Source organism: Porites lutea, chromosome 7 (assembly GCF_958299795.1).
Source record: "Porites lutea chromosome 7, jaPorLute2.1, whole genome shotgun sequence".
Lineage (NCBI taxonomy): Eukaryota > Metazoa > Cnidaria > Anthozoa > Scleractinia > Poritidae > Porites > Porites lutea.
Genome location: NC_133207.1, coordinates 10714335 through 10733882, shown reverse-complemented (window position 1 = coordinate 10733882; position 19548 = coordinate 10714335). Strand labels below are relative to the sequence as shown.

Below are 19548 nucleotides of genomic sequence, written 5' to 3'. Positions count from 1 at the left end.
CTTAACGGTTCAGTTTAAGGTTGTGGGAGACTTATGCGGTCGAAGGTTCTGAGCTAATCGATTATTGTAATTATGTCATGAGCAAGAGAAAAGATGTGAAAAGATTGTCGAAGGCCAAAGGCAGTAGATGGTTACAATACGAAAACATAAAAATATCGGTTGGTAAAGAATTGATCTGGAAGACCTTTAATACTCATATTTATTCTCATAACTGTAACAAGCTCAACAAAACTAATATACTTAAAGAAAAAATGTAAAGAGAGCCAGTTTAAAGATAGCGGAATCTCCACTCCATCAATTGATACTTCTAGGCTGTCTAGAGATCCATATCGCTCTTTCAAATCCCAACATCAATGTCAGAATCCTCGCTTAGGGTTATTGTGTTACCATCGTTAGTCTATTCTTACTTTAAACTTGACATTGAGCAAGGTGAAATACGCAAAGGCTTGTTGATCAAGCAAGAAACTGAATGAATTGAATAATTTTGCTCCTTTTTTCTTATTCCTAGTATTTTAGAGTAATTCCCATAGGGTCGTCTATTAGACAGAGGGCATTTAATAGTGAGGGGCGTCTAATACAATTTTAGCAGCGTAGAGGGGGCGTTTATCAGATAAGAGGCGTTTATTTGGAAGTGGGCGTTTATTGGGTCATTTACGGTATTTAAATTCCCCTGCAAATGCATCTGGTTTCTTGTGCGTGATGTTACGTGGTGTGTAGGCCAAGGTAAGAGTTGAATGAGCGCTTACAAGAAAACACTTATCTTACAGGGTTTAAAAGGAAATTGAACACACTCATAAAAATTTCAATTGGATGCTTGGTTACGAGTGAGAAATAGGAATTTGCTTACAAGAACATCAATGCATGCAATTCTTTCATGCACTCAATTATCATTGGATGACGAGAAAGTCCGTCAGTATCAGAAGGTGTTTTTAGGGTACGTGTAATCGCACTGATGCGGCTTGCGAAGGAAGACATGTCTCCGTTAACCTTTTGAGTTAGCATTACTGTAACAGCAAGTCCAGCCATAGCTCTGTAAAAAAGACTAAAACAATTCCTATTCGAAATCAACTTCGTCAATAAAAGACTCTCGAGGAAACAAATGCACCTTTCTAATTCCTTTGTGAGTAATTCAATTAATCCTGTCTTGTGTTCTTTGTTCGTGAGAACAGCTAATACGTTATTCATCTCAATCCCTTGTTCTACAGTCTTCCAAGCTGCACGTGTTATAATACAATCTTCTGCGTAGAGGTTTAGAGGGCCTTTTTCAAACAATCGATCCACATCTGAAAGTTCATCTGTCTGGTCATGCGTCTGGCGACTGAGGTCCCCCCGGATCCACTCCAGCATCCATGACACACAAGCCAGTGGTGATCGGTCAATAAAGATGCTCCAAACACAAAGCAAGGCAGATTCTAATGACAGGGGGGCCACCATAGCAAAGCCTTCCAAAGATAAACCAGCAACTACAAAAGCAAATGAAAGACAAATACAGATATGTGTTATTCCTAGTCACATAAACTAATCTCCCAAGAAGCCATAATTTGTGTCGTCTCGTCTCGTTCTTTATCGAGATCACATAACTTCGGAGAAGAGCGTTGCCTCACATTCCGAATAACAGCCCAAGTGATAGACTAGCCATTAACGGCAGAACCTAAGCCAAGACTTTCTGAATGTCCAAAGGAATTTAATTACCCGCTCGGGCAATTACCAGCTTTCACGGGCCTGATGACACGGCGGCCATGCTGGTGGGCAAGACAAGAGTGTTTCCCTAAGCCGGGAACTTAAACTCTTTTTTTCATTCAAATTCCGTGAAAAATGCTTTGTATTGTTTAGCACCTTGTCGCGTGGTAACATACCAAGAAAAGATCTGCAAGCGCAGTATAACACATGTGAAAGAATTTGAATACAACTCATCCGCAGCTGGGGTAATGAGATGCAAGTGAACATGACTCTTTTGAATTATCGGAGAAAACTGAAATGTCTGGCAAAAGTCCGACTGAAAAGCATCCAGCAAATCATGACCAAACTAGGTAATTAACGGTCGATAAATCATGAATAAGTATACTTACCAAGCCATGACGACTGAATGCGCTTTAACAATGAAGCAAATCCAAGCGCCATTCGCTCTCTCACCACAGGTTCATCATCGTAAAGAAGCTTAACCAGTACAGACCATAGAACAAAGGGAACATCACCTAAAATAAACCAGGAGGAATACCTCATCTTAGGCTACACTACAATAACACTAGTTTGGTATATGCCGTGATAGCTAGACTCCGCTGATTCGCAGGTTTTAAGAGGCAGTAGTATGAATGGGATGAAATTAACCCTTTTTTGAGTGGGAATCTCATTGTCCATAAGCGAAGGGCTTTGCAAATGATTCCACCAACTAAAATAGTAAATCACCCACACAACTCACAGTATCAATGTAAAATTATCTAAAAACCTGTCAAAGCGGTTATACTGGCCACAATATAAAAGTAGGTAACATTACCCATGCCTTATGAAGTGCTAATTCATGACGTCATCAACGTTGATTTGCTGCGAAAATTGACCAAATATACTACCCATAAAAGGTAAAATTCATCCCGATTATACTACTCTGGTTATTGAACCATTTGCCTCGCAAGTCATTTCTTAGATGCTTGCAATAATAATGCCGACGTCATGGTCTTAACGGTTGCTTTTTAAGTGGCACTTCTAAAAGTCAAATGTTATTTACCTACTCGTGAGTGAGTTTGTTAAGATCACTTTGGAGGTCAATTTATTTCCTTTGACTTGCAATTAGAAAAAAAATTAAGCAAGGGACTCTCATATTTCTAAACTCCATGGGATGTAATTGCCAGGTTGTTTTCTTAACTAATTGAATATTATCATTGTCGTTTGAAGTCTACGTCCAAAAGTGTAATACAGAATCTTAATATAGAATAAATGTAATGTACAGAATATGCTATGTCCTCCTGGCTGAGGACTGATTTCGTGAGAGTCGTTTGTCCCCGTAAACGAAATAAGGCCTCAGCCGTTTTCGAACACTAAAAAAAAGAACGGGCACTATTCACTTATCAGGGACGAGTTTATACTTATTGATCGAGACCAACACTGGTACTTTGGTCTGGTACAGTAAAGAACAATTGTCACATCCAAGGTCACCCAAACTACATATTAAAGGAAGGAAAGGAACTGAGACATCAAAAGCCTGGATACCACAGAGGACCGCTACGGGAACCGAGTTAACGTAAGGCGGTAGGGTCTGTGTAAGAAAATTTTGTACGTACCTAATGTTCCTTGTCTATCAACCATCAGACCAGTAACATGAGTAGAACCCAAGACTTGTGCAGTACAAAGCCTTAGCTCCTCACTTTCACTTGGTGAACTGGTTTCAAGGGTTATTCGAGAGAAATCCGATAGCGCTTCCATGGCTTGTGTAGCAGTGGAAGTGTCCTGAAAATATATACATACAAGGAGCCAATCAACATTGCTAGAAATCACGCTCTGCTCTGATTAGCTGAATTTCTGTGCCTGACAGTTTATTCAATGAGAGAGAGAGAGGAACGATTCAGCGCTTTAAAAGGGCTGCTTGGGGCATTACTTTGTCAGCAAAAGTTGCAATGAGCGTCACCTCAAGTTAAAGACTAAAAGCCTGCCGGGATTATGTTCAGAGGTGATGAATGCTGCTTCACTACGTCAGAATGCCCTGCTTTCTTTTGGGAGATTGTAAATGGTGGTTCAACAATACGTAAGTACAGTTTAAGATACAGCTTGTAGCTTTAGCGTTTGGCCAGTGCGTTAAACTACAGCACTAAGTCTCCCCGGGGCCTCTGCCAAAACAACTGACAGTTATAGTTACGGCTATATGACAAAGAAATAATTTTCAAAAAGTGATTGATAATTCATGAAGAAAAAATAAAAAAAAAATTAATGTTTAATGAGTGTCTTTATATTTGATAAAGACACGGCTTAACTTAACGTCGAATTGTTTAGACCAAAATAACCTCAAATCTAAATATTAGTGCAAGAATGAGTTGATTTATATCAGAGATTTTGAAGCCGTTCAAAAAACTCGCAGTCGTGCATACAATACACAATACACTATGCAATACACTCCTGCTCGTTTTTTAAACAGTACCTGTGGAATATCAAGCATATAGTACTATGATTAAATTTTTTTACCGACAATATTGCTCCAGCTTTTTCTTCACTATTCAAGTTCGCGGCACCGCTTTGAGTTAGTATTGGTATAGATTAGAAATGATCAATTTTGTGCTTGGCTATCAAAACCTTTCCAACTCGAGAACTAAAATCCCGTATTATATAATGTAGATGCATGGCAGAGATTAACCTAGAGTTGGTTCGAGCAAGTTTACGGCAGACTTTACCTGGCCATTGCTGTTGATGATGCCGTACATTACAAAAGCTACACGTGATAGAAAGCTCAGCGATGCAGCCTTGAGTGAATCTCTGCATGAGAGATAAAGATTATATGCAATTCAGAACAATCCTTTTCAATAGCATACTAACAAACTCAACAGCACCAACTCTAAGGGTGATGGATTTCGCGACACCAACAAATATTCATTTTGTACACTTGGTTAAGGTGCGGGAAAACGGGAGTGCACATAAATTTGTACCTACGACTTTTACAAACAATTGGCAACAAAATTAGTGGTAACACTTAGTCCTGAACGTCGTCTCGTGTCCACATCATCTACTTCAGGAAGGAAAAAGCAAGCTTTCCCTACCCTTATTCCTCCTAAATAAGGTTGCGCCTCTGCTCTAGCTACCTGCAGGGTGGAGAGGCTTCGATTGTTTTGTTTTCCTAATATAACAAATTGACGACAGTGTCTTAACAATTTTGTTGCCGACTGAAGCTTCTACTAGAACAAGTTTCTCTTGGAATTTTCTTACCTTTGACTAGGGGCAGAGACAAGGTCTGCTACAAACGTCCAGCACTATAGAACGAGAAAATATTGTTTGTGTTAAGGTTTGACGGCTAAACTGTGGAATTAAGTAAAGACAATCAAACGAGTGCAAACTATATGAAGTGGGTCAGTATGATACCTTGTTCGTACCCCTGGTAAAGGAGTTGTGTGTCTGAGATCAATATAATATCACTCGAATAGTCTAAGTGCAATATCGTATTGGCTCTGTCAATTTCACCCCGCCCCCCTTCCTTTTGACTTTTGTCGGGCATTTGTCATCTTGTTGGTCCCGGCAGTGGGGAATTTGTCAGAAATCCACTACCCGTGGTGGGCATTCAAAATATGCCTATTTTGATAACTACAGATTTTCTGTAAAGATTATTTTTAATCCGTATGCTTTAAAAATATTCGTCTGGTTTTCGCTCCATTACCACCCTTCTCCACAGTATTTTTTGCATCCATCTAAGAAATTGCTTCCCGCCATCGTGATCAGTTCGCACATGGAGGAAAACGATCAGTACATCGTTTGAGGAGTTTAAGGGAAAAGACACTGTCTTTGTGAGCGAATGGTTGAGACACAAAGGACTAGGAAAAATTTAAGAGATATTTGAAAGCTAATATAAACTTCGTATATTGTACGATCAATGTGACAATTAATACGTTGACGGAAAGGTTCCATCGTGATGAAAAAATACTCATAATTATAACTAGCGACTAGAAGCGATTTTCGTAAGGTGCTTGAGACGGGTTTTGATCAGATTATTTCACAGATTTCCTATGAAATGGCATTTGTAGCTTGATGACTGGAAAATGCAGTTTTGGTGTTGCCCCGGGGTAGGGTATTTGCAGCCTTGTTTTAAGCTCCACATTGGGGTTTTGTACGAACCGCCCGGCCCCCACCGTGGGACATTTGCAGCTTTTCCAAAACAAAATGAAAAAAGCCCGGGGGTCTAGGCATTCTTGGAATTGACTGAACCATAAAATTCCGAAACTAAGCTCCTGGTATATACTTTACACATATCATTAATATTGAAAAGAAATAAGTGACAATGAACCATAAAGTGACTCATCTTTAAGAATATCGGCAAACATGTTCCAAATTTGGGCAACTGTAGCTGCTCATGACGAAATAGCCGGGGGAATTAAGCCAATAAGAACAGGAAAAATATTTTGAATGCATAATAAAAGTATAAATGTACACACCTGGAATGCGGAAATTTGATTTCCCGATGAAAGTATCCAAGGGAAGGATAAAGCATCTGAAAGTAGGTATAAGGCTTGAAAAACCTGCAGGGAAGGGACAGTAGAAAAAATACAAGACAAAAAATATATTCAAAATATAAATTAGTTCAAAAATTTGTATAATAGGGGATGGGGAGAAGACAACTAAATAGAAATCGTCTTAGACTACTGCAGCTTCATTATCATCGGCATCAAAGCCCTGGACTGAACGCCAGTATGACCTGGGTGCGGTGGGATTTCGTTACAAATATGCACCTAACGCGAACGTAAGCTACCTCGTGGCAATAAGAGGGAGTATAGGGATATCGCGACGGCGCCAGCAGCGAGAGCGTCAAACGAGCAACAGGTGCGCTTAAACTAGAACTTTTCCCCAAAACTCCACTTGGGGAAATCACTTGGGTTGGGTTGGCTCTGGGTTTTGATCACTTTCATTTTTGCGAATACACGCCAAAAAATTACGCGAAAGGGAGAAAATCCCGAACACGTTTTCACATTACACCGCAAATGTTTTCGACCATTTTCACCCTTTGAACATCCTCGGAGACCCAGGGGCAGTTAGTCGGGTCGATAAAATGTTCGTGGTGAAAGTTTTCTGTAAGATCGAGACGAGCTAAACTTTCACCACGAACATTTTATCGACCCGACTAACTGCCCCTGGGTCTCCGAGGATGCCCTTTGAATAAAACCTACACATCAGTTACGCTTAGTAATAGCAGCGCTTAAAAACTGAGACAAACTGCTGTTTGAAAGTCAAAGTACGGGTCCACAAAATCGGTTCTTAAGGAATGTATTATTGACTACTGATGTAAAGGAAGCTTCCCAGTGTTCCAAGATGCTTTTGAATTTATTCAACGTAAAAGCATTGGCAGCAGCGACTAGAACATGAAAATGCCTAATTCTACGTTTTATGGAGGACGTAAACAACCGAAGACAACATTTTCTATCTCTTTCTGAACTTGGATATGGCTTTTAGGGATTTGTCTCCAGGTGAGTTTGCTTACATTTGACAAAGAGAGTTGGGTTAATCGCGATGAAGATTGAGAGAACGTAAATTCATTTTTAAGTGACGTTTTCGCTGTCGTCGCCGTCCTGGTATCTTATACTCTCTGCTGTCACTGCTAAGAGACCGTAAAAGCTGCACGTTGAGCCAATGAGAAATCATAGCACCTAGGAGTACTGCTCTCTCCCTCCCCCTCCCCAGCCCCCCGGATGGAATGCTAGTCAATCGTAGGGTTACCCCCAGCAGTATGTTGCTGGTACTTATTTATACACCTGGATGCAAAGGGACAATGTGGAGCAAAGCTTCCCTTGTCTAAGGAAACAGGTGGCGATAACAACACCACAGCTCAAACCTGGAAAGTCAGACAAGGCGAACTTCGACGCGCACAACACTGGAAACCACGCCTTTACCAACAGAAAAAAAACCCCAACTACAATCGAAAGTATAATTGTGTTGGATTGTCAGTTACTACTCGCCTTAATTTCTTCTTTGCTGTCCCTACGCCTTTAGAGCTTTAAGTGGAACAAACCTTTGTCAAATCATTTAATACCTCAAAAGTTTTAAACTTGTTCCACATATTGTGTGGAGTTTTGTATCCTTGTTATTAACAGTAAACATAGGAAACTAAGAGTTACCTTGACTAAGCACTCTGCATGGTGCTCCTCTTCCATTGCCATTGTAAATAGCTCGCTCTTTACGCGTGAGTCCAGTTTGCCGAATACCCAAGAATCAGTTCTGCTGTATTCTGTACTCTGCCGAAGATCAACTTCATAGTCACGACTAATGTTCGTATCAGAGGGTAAGTGAAAGATGATAAATTCGAGAACAGCCAATCGAACTTCATATTCTGAAGACCGCAACAGAGTTAATATGACGTCAGAGCAACTGGTAGTTTTTTCTGCTTCGTCTGGAGGTGTCAAGCACGTGACATCTACTGGTGGAAATTCTTCACACACTTTTAGACACATTTCAGCTAATGCCTTTCTCACAAATACCTCTCCAATGAGAGCAGGGCAAGACTGTCCGTTTGTGGTTTCTTCAATTGCCATTTTTTCAAAGCTTTGTTTAAGAGACTGCAAATTGCGTTCTGCTAACACAATCAACTCTGAATTATCTGAAAAAAAAAAACACAAACACAGAAAACATAACTCACATTTCAAACAACATGATCTTCGTAATTAAGAGAACACTGAGCTATGAATGAAAATGTCCAAAACTTTAGGTAAAAATGTTGCGATGTATGAATTTTTACAACAAAACTAACAAGTCTCCATTTACGTTTAATTCCTCGAGAGTAGCAAGTTAATTGACTTAAAAAATGGACAATCGCATATTTTGATACACAAATCCCTTCTCATAAAAACGTTTTGCAGATTTGTAGGCTTTAGCCAAACGACCGGACAAGACTGGCGCCAGACAACCATAATTCCAACACTGAGAAACAGAGTTTTTGAAAACGTTTGTTTGCATCTGAAAAAAAAGTTGATTGGAATGACCTTTATCCTGCCTGGCACAATGAATATGCAAGGGAGAGAAGCAAGACGAAGGGATAGTTGATGAACACTGGTATGAATTAATTTTTCAAACCGCGACCTTTCTCCTACAATCCATTGGATCTCTCGTATTCAAACGAGAATTAAACTATATACTGTACTAGGAAATAAAACGACTCTCACAGCCAAGATATAACAAGATACAATGAAAATTTAACACAGGAAATATATGGAAATACCTGTATGTCCGAGCCAAGACTGATCCACAACAAAATTTAGGACAATGTTTAGGAACACTGATCGAGAGAGCGCACACGGATTGGACCTAATTAGTAACATAGAACAAACATTGTACTCTTTACATGATTTTCAGTTGCGTTTAATGGGGCACGGGGGACTATCATTGAAAATATTTACAATTAAAAAGTATTCCCCACATCATACTACGTTCAGTTCATTTCTGAAGAAAACAAATATGGTCTGTAGCTGCTGACCGTCCACATCAAATATGAGTTAATCTCTCACGCGATTGTTTTCATCCGGGTACTCTTTTGCTTCAAAATGCATAATTTTCCGTATCCTGCAGACAAGCTCTATATTTGGCATTATAACTGAGGAGGTGCGCACTCAGACGTTTTCCATGTTAACTTTTCAGAAACTTTACCAGCAATCAGATGACGGCCAACTTATGTCAGAAAGGCAGGACCGATCAAAAAACAGGGGAAGGGGGATCGGAGGTAACGTGTATGGAAAACCGTGGTGTGCTACATAGCTATCAGCGACTAAAAAGTAAAATGGCCATCTCTAAACTAAAATTTTCAATGTGAAAATAAGTGTTGGCTTTGGAGCTTGAACATGGCGTTTGCAACAAGAGCTACAACTAAACTCGTACTGAGAACGGCACGGGAATTGAGAGTGCATAACTTTAGTTATAGCGACTTCTGAAACAATCAATCTTCAAACATAAACAAAATGTTTTCTTCGAATGATGTATAAATATGAATCATACCTGGTGCCAATCCATGCTGATTGGCTGAGCAGTGGAATCACCTCGGTTACAATCTGTTTGATGACAGTACTTGACATAGTTGTGTCATGCACATGGCCATTCAGCAAATGATAAATCTGTAACAATAATTACACATCTCCTTAGCCTCCCAAATAAATAAATAAGATCGCATTTCTTATCAGTCATTTGGAGATCTAAAAAGTAATTGATTTCCTCTATTACTTAGAAAGTTACGGCACATAATGTCATGCCATTTATCATGTCTTGCATAGATTCATCTCTACTAGATAATAAATCTCTCATCAACGGAAGTAACCATTCCATCATCCAACTAGTACTCACCATAATAACAAGAAATAAACCCTCTCGGGAAAAGATTTCTACCTCTATTTTATTGAAATTGCTGTAATCGTGTATACTTACATGAAGTAGAGTCCCGTGGATCTCATTTTGTCTTACTTCATTTGATGAGCTGCAAGTTTGACAAAACTAAAATCAGTGATACCATACATAAGGTGTCACGTTAAAAAAAAAGGCCTAGCGGATAACGGAGGCTACGTTTAGTCTAGCAGGCTCACTTGCGGGAGTCTAGACTAGATGGGGATATCACATTGCAGATGGCAGCTCAAAAATCATTTACGGTTAAATGAAAGGAATGTGTGTCCTAGAAGGTTCTTCCATTACTATAGGATTTACATGTGTAATAAAGCCGAAACAAATTCTGAAAATGACGACAGTTTAGGCATCTCGCTGCTCAACAGGTACAACTTATAGATATTTCCAGCAACCTGAACAACCTTCCGTCTGTCCCATTCGAATTAAATGAATATAGAAGGGGAATCTCAAAGTTTGCACATTCATACGTGCATATAACACATGCGTGCTACATCATAGCATGGTCATTTGACTCACCAGACGGGCAGAGACTGCAGTAACTTCTGAAGTGTTTTAATAAGAGAATCACCCGTCACAAGAGGAACAACAGCTCGTGCAGACATCATTCGAGTTTTCATCACCATGCTTTTTCTACAGCTGAAAATTAAACAAGGAAAAAAGGAACAGCTGTAAAACAGGATTTGCTCTTTTTTTTGTACCACGGACTATAAAACACAGTTCATCTGTTTTTTGTTTTTTTTTTCGAAAAAAAGAGTATTTGAGGAGGATAATTAAACAATGCGAAGTGAACTGCGTAAGGAGTTAAGGAACACCCACAAAAATTTGATATAGTTTTCCAAAAGTACAAATAACTAAATGTACACATCAAATGGTAAAAACGTTACCTGATAACAAATGGCACAAACGTTGCAATATTGAGTGCTGAGTCAACTCCGTCCATTGTTGAAGGGTAGAGACGGCATAGTATTACTAACACAGGGTACAGACTAGGGTCAGGGGTGGTATTGTCTCTGTAAAGATATGAATAATCATCGGGAAAATTCAAATAATCTTAACTGACAGACATGTATGTCATGGGTTATTCACTCGAAAGGCGTGTTAAGATAAAACTAGCGGCACTGGCGTAAGAAAGTTAAAAAAAAGAAAAAAAAAAAACAGGGTATACAACACCAGAGCAGTGTGTGATGGTAGACCACTGCCATTAAACAAGAAAATTAAAAATTAATGGCCTGCAGAAGCAGAGTTGAAAGATATATAAGTCGAAGTCTAAGGAAGGTACTTGGTTACAGTTGCCAGAGAAGCACATCTATTAGGGATCTAACGATTACGTGAGGAAATACACAAAAAAAAAAGGTGAACATTCCAAAAATCAGATTAACCTGTCAATTCCTTGACATGCAGCCTGCAGTTGACTTAAGAGGAATGAGTGAAGTTCCGGAAATCTGGAGAAGAATTCTCTTCCTGTCATGCTGCGAGAAAAATTACAGAGGAAAATGAGTTGGGCGGAAACAAAAAAATCGACTGTGTTGTCACTGTGTTGTATTCGGAACGGTTATAAATGCAATAATTTGCTTAAAATAACTCACAGAGACATGGTTTCAGCATTTTCAATTTGTTATTTTGAGAACATATTTTTGTCATGGGGAATGAAAACAATAATAGCAAATTTTCCACTGTCAGTAAAGCAAGACGAACTGAATGACCGTTTTAAGCCTACGTGTTACCATAACACGTGAATATTCGGAAGATCGCCGCAGATGACTGCAGTACTGTTCGGCAGTAACAAAGCTAACAGAAGTTGTTACCAGTTGCTCTTGGAATGTTCGTCCTTTGTTCGCTTGACTCCAAAGACTCTTGTTACCAATGCACTGAACAGCAACGTAGACGAGTTGCGCATCTGATGTACAGCCACAAACAACAATCATTTACCATGGAATTTTCATTATAAATGAATTTAAATATTAGCGGGAAAACTGGCTTATGATGCAACAATAAGGGAAAGCTCTGTCCCATAAAGGTGCATTTTTTTCCCAGAGAATCTCAGGCTGACCTAACATAAGAAGTTTATTAAGAAAATTAAAAAAACGCATTATTAATGCATAAAGAGAAAACAAGAGACATTAATGTTTAATGAATGTCTTTTTATCTGATAAAGACACGGCTAAACTTTACGTCTATTTTTTTAGATCAAAATAGCCCCAAATCTAAATATTAGTGCAAGAATGAGTTGATCTACATCAAAGATTTTGAAGCCGTTCAAAAAACTCAGTCGTGTATTATCATCTTTAAAAACTCTCGGCTGACAATACACACGCTTGTTTTTTACAGCACAACTTTCTCACACTTACGTAAAGAGGACTGGGGGTAGCCGACACCTTCTATAATTGCCCACTAAAGAAAATATCATATCACATGCCATAAGGCTCTTTGTTTATCACCCCAAAATTTTGTGGCCCCACGAGAAACTGAAAACGATGCTTTGTGACAAACAAAGAGCATTATGGTATGTTATGGTATTTTCTGTAGTGGCCAATAGGACTAATTGGGGAGTGAGCTGAACAGAGAGTTAAGACTAAAAAAATTAATTCTTGGTAGAAATAATATTGAGGTAGTTGATGAGTTTGTAGAATGGCTGAATATATAGTTTACCCAGGAACTGGCTACTTACTGCCCAGCTGTTGGAATGGAATCCAGTAATAGCCACAACTACTCCATCAGAAACAAAAGGAAAGACATCTTCACCAAGTTTGGTTTCACGGTACAAGGCACGAAGAATATTACACGCATGAACCTGTACAAGACCAAAACATAGTTTTATTATAACTCTTAGTCCGCCCACGCTCAACATCCGATTCGTTAATTTAATGATTCGTACTTTAGTGGAGAGTCTAGCTGTGTTATTTTCGCCTAATTCAAACGAAGAAATAACCTTCATAAATATTTGAAAGAATATTTATACCCCTTATAAACCTGGATTTTTCAGTCAGACCGTAAGTTATGGAAACTAATTTTCTCCTTCTGATTTACGGCCTTTTGGCCTTTGTGACTGAATTACACGATCAAAGGGAGAAACCTCGGCCCGTAATTTACAATGTGGATCAAAAAAACTTGATAGGTAAGAGGTGAAGTTATACTTCACAGCTCATGAACAAGTCTATCACTTGAAGGCGAAAAGTTCGCTATTCCCGCTCATGAAGAGCAGTCATCTGCCTGCAGTGATGCTGATGATCAGGCTGCAGCTGATGGTGGTCCATTGTTTCTATTGTTTATTGTTTTCTCACCTAATCCTCTTAGCTGTTTTAGGGGCTTTCAGGAGGCCCGATTGAGGATACTGTCCTGTCTCCCAATGGAGACAGGACCGCCACTCCTACTTACCATGTACAGGCCAATCCCTTTGCAGGGTAAAGACAAAATATATTCTTCCTCTTCAGTTATTATAAGGCCCTGAGGATTGGTCTGGTCCCGGAAATCAAACCTATGACTCTAGAGTGGCTCTAGAGGCCAGTGCTGTACCTAATAACCTAACCCTGCCATTTTGTGTCCTACTTGACCTTATTCTACAAATTCATACCTGAGGTAGAGTCGAATCACGGAGCCTGGTTTCCTCGATAGGTTGAGAAGCAATTTCCAGTAGCTCTAATAGATAATAACAAAAACAAACTTCATCTACCCTCTTCCATTTTATCCTCCTTTTTATGGGCTTATTTGGCCGAGCAAATAAACCAAACAAAACAGGTCTAAATATCCCAACTGGTATTATATAGGAAGCAAGTCATTTTGCTATTTACAAGTGACGCCGAGGGGCTGAACTAGGAACTACCAAGAAACAAAGTCAGAGTGGTCAGAGCGGATTTTGAATTTGGGTACTCCGGGTCACAAAATCCAGCACTTTGACCCACTGTTCTACACCCAAGAAAGGTTACAAAATATTGTCCCCTTTGATGATAATAAAACGTAAATATGTTTACCACTACCAAAAATATATATATTCAATTTGCTTTCCCTTTATTCCTTATATCTTAACTAATTTCATTTACAACAGGCTTCACGGTGACAGGCTTTGGTTTACCAGTGGATATTGTAAAATGTAAAATTTCATCTTCGTTAACATTTGGTCTGGGCACTTTTTTGAAGGGAATTCCTACTATGGAACTGAAACTTGAGTTGGTATATAGCTCACACAGGGGTTTCTTACTTTTCATGACTTGTTTAAAAGACGCTCTTCCAGCAGCAGGCGGTTCAGTTGTAACAATAGCCTATGGAAGAATTACAGAGCAGTCTCGATTAATTTTAGAACGCTCTGTTGCGCTTCGCTTGAGTCCTCAGGACACTGTTTGCCCCACAATTACGTGGTCAATTTTGCAAGACCAATTTGCAGGGCAAAAAATCGCAAACTTAAAACCGCAAATATTTTGTGCAAACATGGGAATTTATAAGGCTTCAGGAGCAATATAGAGCCTGGATGCAATCAACAATTTGGTTACCCTAAACGAAAAAATTGTTTCTGAGAATAAGACGAAGCTAATTTTTTATTGTAAATGGTACAAAAGACAGAGTGGAAAGTTTTTTCAGCAAAACCAAGGCAACACTCTTCTTAAAGCTGTGTTTTTTCCCTGAATAAATTGACAGTTTAAGTTAACCTGAATGAAGAAAGGAACACCAGCGCTCCTTCTTGTGCCGCACAATTGCTCTGATGGGGTGTCACTTGTGAGGTCATCTAACAGAGAATGCAGCCACTTCTCTGGTAACTGACGGAAATCTTTATCTACACTTCTGAAAGAGAAAAAAGAAGAACTCAAGCAATGATGACTTTTAACGTTTTCTAATCGGAAATTTCAAGTAACACCAAAAGCTGCTGCCTAATCATCAGTATCACTGCTAAATGTAGCAATCTCCACATTATACGTCTCATCATCAGCATCATTACCATAACCATCAAATCATCAGTCTTATAATCAGCCTTATTTCTAACCGTTGATAACTTGTTCCCGCCACAACGACATCTAAACCGTAGTAGAATGACGACAGCACGTTTCCCCGCCAACCTTAAGCTGGTTCCTGTGCGCGCACTACTTAGTACAGTTAAACCCCGTTAATACGGACAATGAGGGGGCCATAAAAAGCGTCCATATTAACGGGGTGTCCGTTTAAAGCGGGTCATGTTATTAAAGTAAAAAGAAAAACACTATTTATTAGACCAAAATACTAAAGAAATATAACAGGACATAAGCATCGTCAAATTATTCATCTCCATCCCACACAAAGCCGTCATTCGGCGGACTGGCGAACTAAATCCTTTAGAAACACTCAAAAAGCACCACCGCCCTGTTAGCTCAATTGGATGAGCGCCGGTCTGCCGACCGGGAGGTCGCGGGATCAAACCCTGGCCGGACCAACACTCAGGGTCTTAAAATAACTGAGGGTTAAGCGGGTTAAATTTAGAAAAAATATCAGGGCTTTCCTCAGGGACAAAGAAAACTGTCAGTATAAAGCGGGTGCCCGTAAAGCGGGGTTTAAACTGTATTGAAAAACCTCGTCTTAGAATTTAAAGGTCTCTTATATCATCAATATCACCATCAGTGGCTTCATCATCAGCATCACTGGCCGTCATTGGCATGATGATCACCAGAGCAGCCTCATCATCGCCATCATGCATTATTATAAGCATCACCATCAACACAACACCGTCCCTAACAGCAGTTTTGCCATTGCCATCATTTTATTACTAGGAATTCGTTTCTCGCAAAAACCTCGCGAAGGTGTAATGAACATCATCACTATCGGCAGCAGCATTGTCTTAATTATTGCTCGTACTTTTCACAGTAATTAAGTGCAATGGTCGAGTGCTATTAGTAGACAGTAAGTGAACCACCTGAGTACTAATGCTTTTGAGTAAACATCCCAACCTAAAAAAGACAAATGGGCCATTGGCGTCGTACCTCCACATAACAGCACAAAGTTTAGCAAATCCAGTGTATGCTAGCTCGAAAGCACCTCTATGTTTCGAATTAAGCAGTACTTTGATGAAGAATGCACCGATGTTATGTAACTGAAAACAAAAATATAAAAAAGGGCATTTAACAAAAACAGCCAGCTACGAGTTTGAATTATAAGAGGTAATTTACACTTTTTAAAGGTGTTTACATGTAGATTAAATGTTTAACCTAAGGAAAAATCATCAAACTTTGTCAGTAGAAAATGAGTTAATGTAATCTACCTACACGTCGCTCTTTACACTCAAAACATAGATGATGTTTAATTAAACAGTTGAAGGTTGTGGCCACTTTTATTGTTTTATTTATTTGCATTTACAGTACCTCCAGGTAATTATTACTCCCCTTACTAAGTGGCCATTAAATACTTTCAGTCCAACTCTGCACAACTTTAATTTGTTGTGAACATTTATGATTCAAACTATTTGCCGACACAGAGGTATTTAAGCCTCAATTTTCGGACAATATGGCTCAAGATAGATTAGATCATTCGGCCATAACACGCCAACAACTGACTGATTAAGGGTGCAGTTTAAGGTGAAAACGTTTCTTTATTGTTCATCATATCGCCAGAAAATAAGCATTTATCTTCCCAACACTGTTTATAACGGGAAGGGAGAATTTGTACTGTAACGTTACCTGTTTGGCAGTTAACAAACCATGTTTGCTGTTGCCAACTTGCAATGGAGCGTTCTCAGATAGCTCTCCTAACAACAGTGCCACCTCTTTCATAGTCCTCCAACAACAAACTAGCAGCAGCTGAGAGGCAGGCGCCTTGATGACATCATCTAAAGTATCAGGGATCTCAACAATGTCTTCGTCTGCTCCTACAATTTATAAAGGTGTCTGTTGTAAACAACACATGATATTAATGATATTTTTGCGCCTTGAAAAGTCAACTACTGGGCAACCTTAGTCATTTAGGTTACCTGGAATATCATCTGCCATACAGCCTTCAGGAGAATCACTAGTTATCACCGGAGCTACAATGTCTGCTGTGCAAAGACACTCACTCACAAGAATCGACATAAGATTCTGCCAATGTTCATCATCAGCGACAGAGCTAAGGATTAAGAAACACACCATGAGAATTGCACGCTACGGTTATGACGATTATTGAAGGGGTCTAAGCATTTAATATATCCATTTTGAAATCACTGGCCGAATTTATACTAGAGACGAATTATCCGTTTAGACGGATTATCCGTCTGAGACGGATAATGGCTGTAATGAGTGGAGTGCAATTTTGGTCTGAAATCATACTTGTGATTTCAAATCGAACTCGCTTAAATTGCGCATATGATTTCAGACCAAATTGCACTCCCCTCAGTTCAATTACCATTATAAAAAGAATCATTAGACAAGGCCAGCATTTAATACATAGGCAGTATAGCACGACGATTAGTATCTCAGGTGCCTATAATTGCGAGACTTTCACTGCTCCACTTCTCCTGTAGTGGTGTGCTAATCATCGTTTATAATCGATTATTGATCGAAAACGATCCGATCCGATGCGATAATCGATTGTGGAAAATGTTCGATCGATTATCACGGAAAAATAAAATATAAACATATCGTTAACAATGATGAAGCCGACTTTGGTATTTTCTTTTAAATGGACTCAACATGCGGCTATAATCCATTGATAACCCTTTTCTGAAATAGCAGTATGCTTTTGTCTTGTTCTTATCATGGCAATATCACTAGTAAACAACACCAAACCGATCAGTGAACTAGAAAACGGTACCGGTAAGGGTAATGATTTAGGCCAGTTTAGGCAACAAAAATCCAAACCATTGAGGTGAGTAAAGCGTATTTCTACGTTATACATGTATGTCTACGTTCAGAGCTTTAAGTCTGACTGTAGTGACCGTAATGAATTTCCCACAGTACCACAAGCCTCAACGTTCTGTCTGTCAGTCAGTATGTCTGTCTGCCTGTCTGTCCGTTTGTTTGCCTGTCTGTCTGTCAGTCAGTCAGTCTGTCTGTCTGCCTGTCTGTCTATAAATCGTTCGTTTCGTAGCCCAACTGCGTCACAAACATAATCTAACCTTGCAAGTAACGTTAAACCAGAGCCCGGTTTAGTTTCGTCTGAGTCGCAAGCAAAAGTTTCGTGACGCGGTTATAAAAACTACCGTAATGTAGGCTAAGCGTGCTGATACCAAGCTTGGGCCGCCTGTGTGTAGTAGCGGCGTCAGTAGAGACCTTAAGAAACTTCGACGGCGATGCCGCAACGGCAACTTCAAGAGCAATAGCGCTTTCTACTATTACTAAAAATAGGTTTTGTCAGCTTAGACCACCCGCGTGACTCTGACAAACTTTGCATTTTACTCCGAGGCTTTGTATGGGAAACATACGTTTCCGACACGAAAATTGTTCATAAAATTCGCAGTGAGCGTTTTTAAAATGTTTTTTGAGCATAATTCCAATATGTAAAAGGCACTACTGCTATTGGGAGCAAAACCTGGTCCAGTAACTCAAATAATGGTTAAAATCAGAAAATAAAGCGACTCGATCGAAGAAGGCTACTGAAATCGGATCCCTAGCTCTGTGTCTTGGGCAGAAAGCACCGCTATGCACTGAAACATGACATAACATTATTGGCTGTGCAATACTCCAAAACCGAAATTGCTAAAGAGAAAATCGAGTTTGGATGTGCTTCTCGCAAGCCTGTGACAGAATATCTAAGGTGAAAAGCACACCAACATTAGCACAAGCCGGAAATTGTATAAGTTTGTTCTGTTGTAAGTGCGGCCAGGTAGACCTTATGAATCCGGGACGAATACTTTAGTACTTTATATCCTGTAGTACTAAGTACACTCGACAAAAAATTGCGCAACCTTTGCCTATAAATTTAACCAAATGCACCGTTTCACACACAGCTATGAAGCCTTGCTCTCCACACATTTTAACATAATTTTACCCACAGCATTATGACGCCGCATAAGAAATAAAACCACTCATCTGTACAGTTTTTTCCACGTTTAACGCTGTCTTGGCACACGTTTATTATCTTCAAGATATTTATTATCGAAACCAAGCTGGATTTTGTTTCCTTTACCGATAAACGTCTTCAAAGACGACGAAAATTTGTTGCCGAACGTGACTTTCCCATACTAAACTCTTACACTGGTCAGGTTTAAAGTCTGAGTCACAGCAGGGACCAGAAATTTGTGACGTCATTAGTAGAAAGCGCTTTAGCGAAACATCAACCCTGCAAGTGCATCACGCTTTTTTGTGCATTTCTTTGCCGTCCCTGCACGACTACGACGTGAAATGACCAAATTTTAAGTTTGTTTGAGGACGTGAGCGGCAAGGCGATAAATTCTACCGTCTCTGTCTGAACTTGGGCGCGGCCCCCTCTCTTCAGCTCCAACATAGATTCCCTTCTTTTAAGTAACTAGGCGTCTTTGGATAATCTCGAAATGGTTTGAAAGGAAGCGGAGCCTATTTTTCAGGGAATTTTTCATGGACGTCGCCGTTTTCGGATCGTATG

At 39.6% G+C, this 19548-nt stretch overlaps 1 protein-coding gene across 1 annotated transcript in view; it reads right to left on the bottom strand.

Annotated features, from left to right (window-relative positions):
* Positions 1–230: 230 nt before the first annotated feature.
* The window catches only part of LOC140942823 (tRNA (32-2'-O)-methyltransferase regulator THADA-like), an 86337-nt gene continuing 67019 nt past the window's right edge, over positions 231–19548 (bottom strand). Inside the window, exons 26-46 of the mRNA XM_073391829.1 lie at positions 16982–17115; positions 16692–16879; positions 15999–16108; positions 14700–14832; positions 14255–14315; positions 13631–13695; positions 12728–12850; positions 11865–11956; positions 11439–11528; positions 10944–11069; positions 10576–10695; positions 10087–10135; positions 9664–9779; positions 8894–8979; positions 7797–8275; positions 6123–6206; positions 4906–4949; positions 4377–4458; positions 3276–3441; positions 2070–2195; positions 231–1463 (exon numbers count right to left, since the gene is read on the bottom strand). Coding sequence (XP_073247930.1) covers positions 844–1463; positions 2070–2195; positions 3276–3441; positions 4377–4458; positions 4906–4949; positions 6123–6206; positions 7797–8275; positions 8894–8979; positions 9664–9779; positions 10087–10135; positions 10576–10695; positions 10944–11069; positions 11439–11528; positions 11865–11956; positions 12728–12850; positions 13631–13695; positions 14255–14315; positions 14700–14832; positions 15999–16108; positions 16692–16879; positions 16982–17115 — 3094 coding nt within the window. The 3' untranslated portion in view covers positions 231–843. The remainder of the gene's footprint in view (positions 1464–2069; positions 2196–3275; positions 3442–4376; positions 4459–4905; positions 4950–6122; positions 6207–7796; positions 8276–8893; positions 8980–9663; positions 9780–10086; positions 10136–10575; positions 10696–10943; positions 11070–11438; positions 11529–11864; positions 11957–12727; positions 12851–13630; positions 13696–14254; positions 14316–14699; positions 14833–15998; positions 16109–16691; positions 16880–16981; positions 17116–19548) is intronic.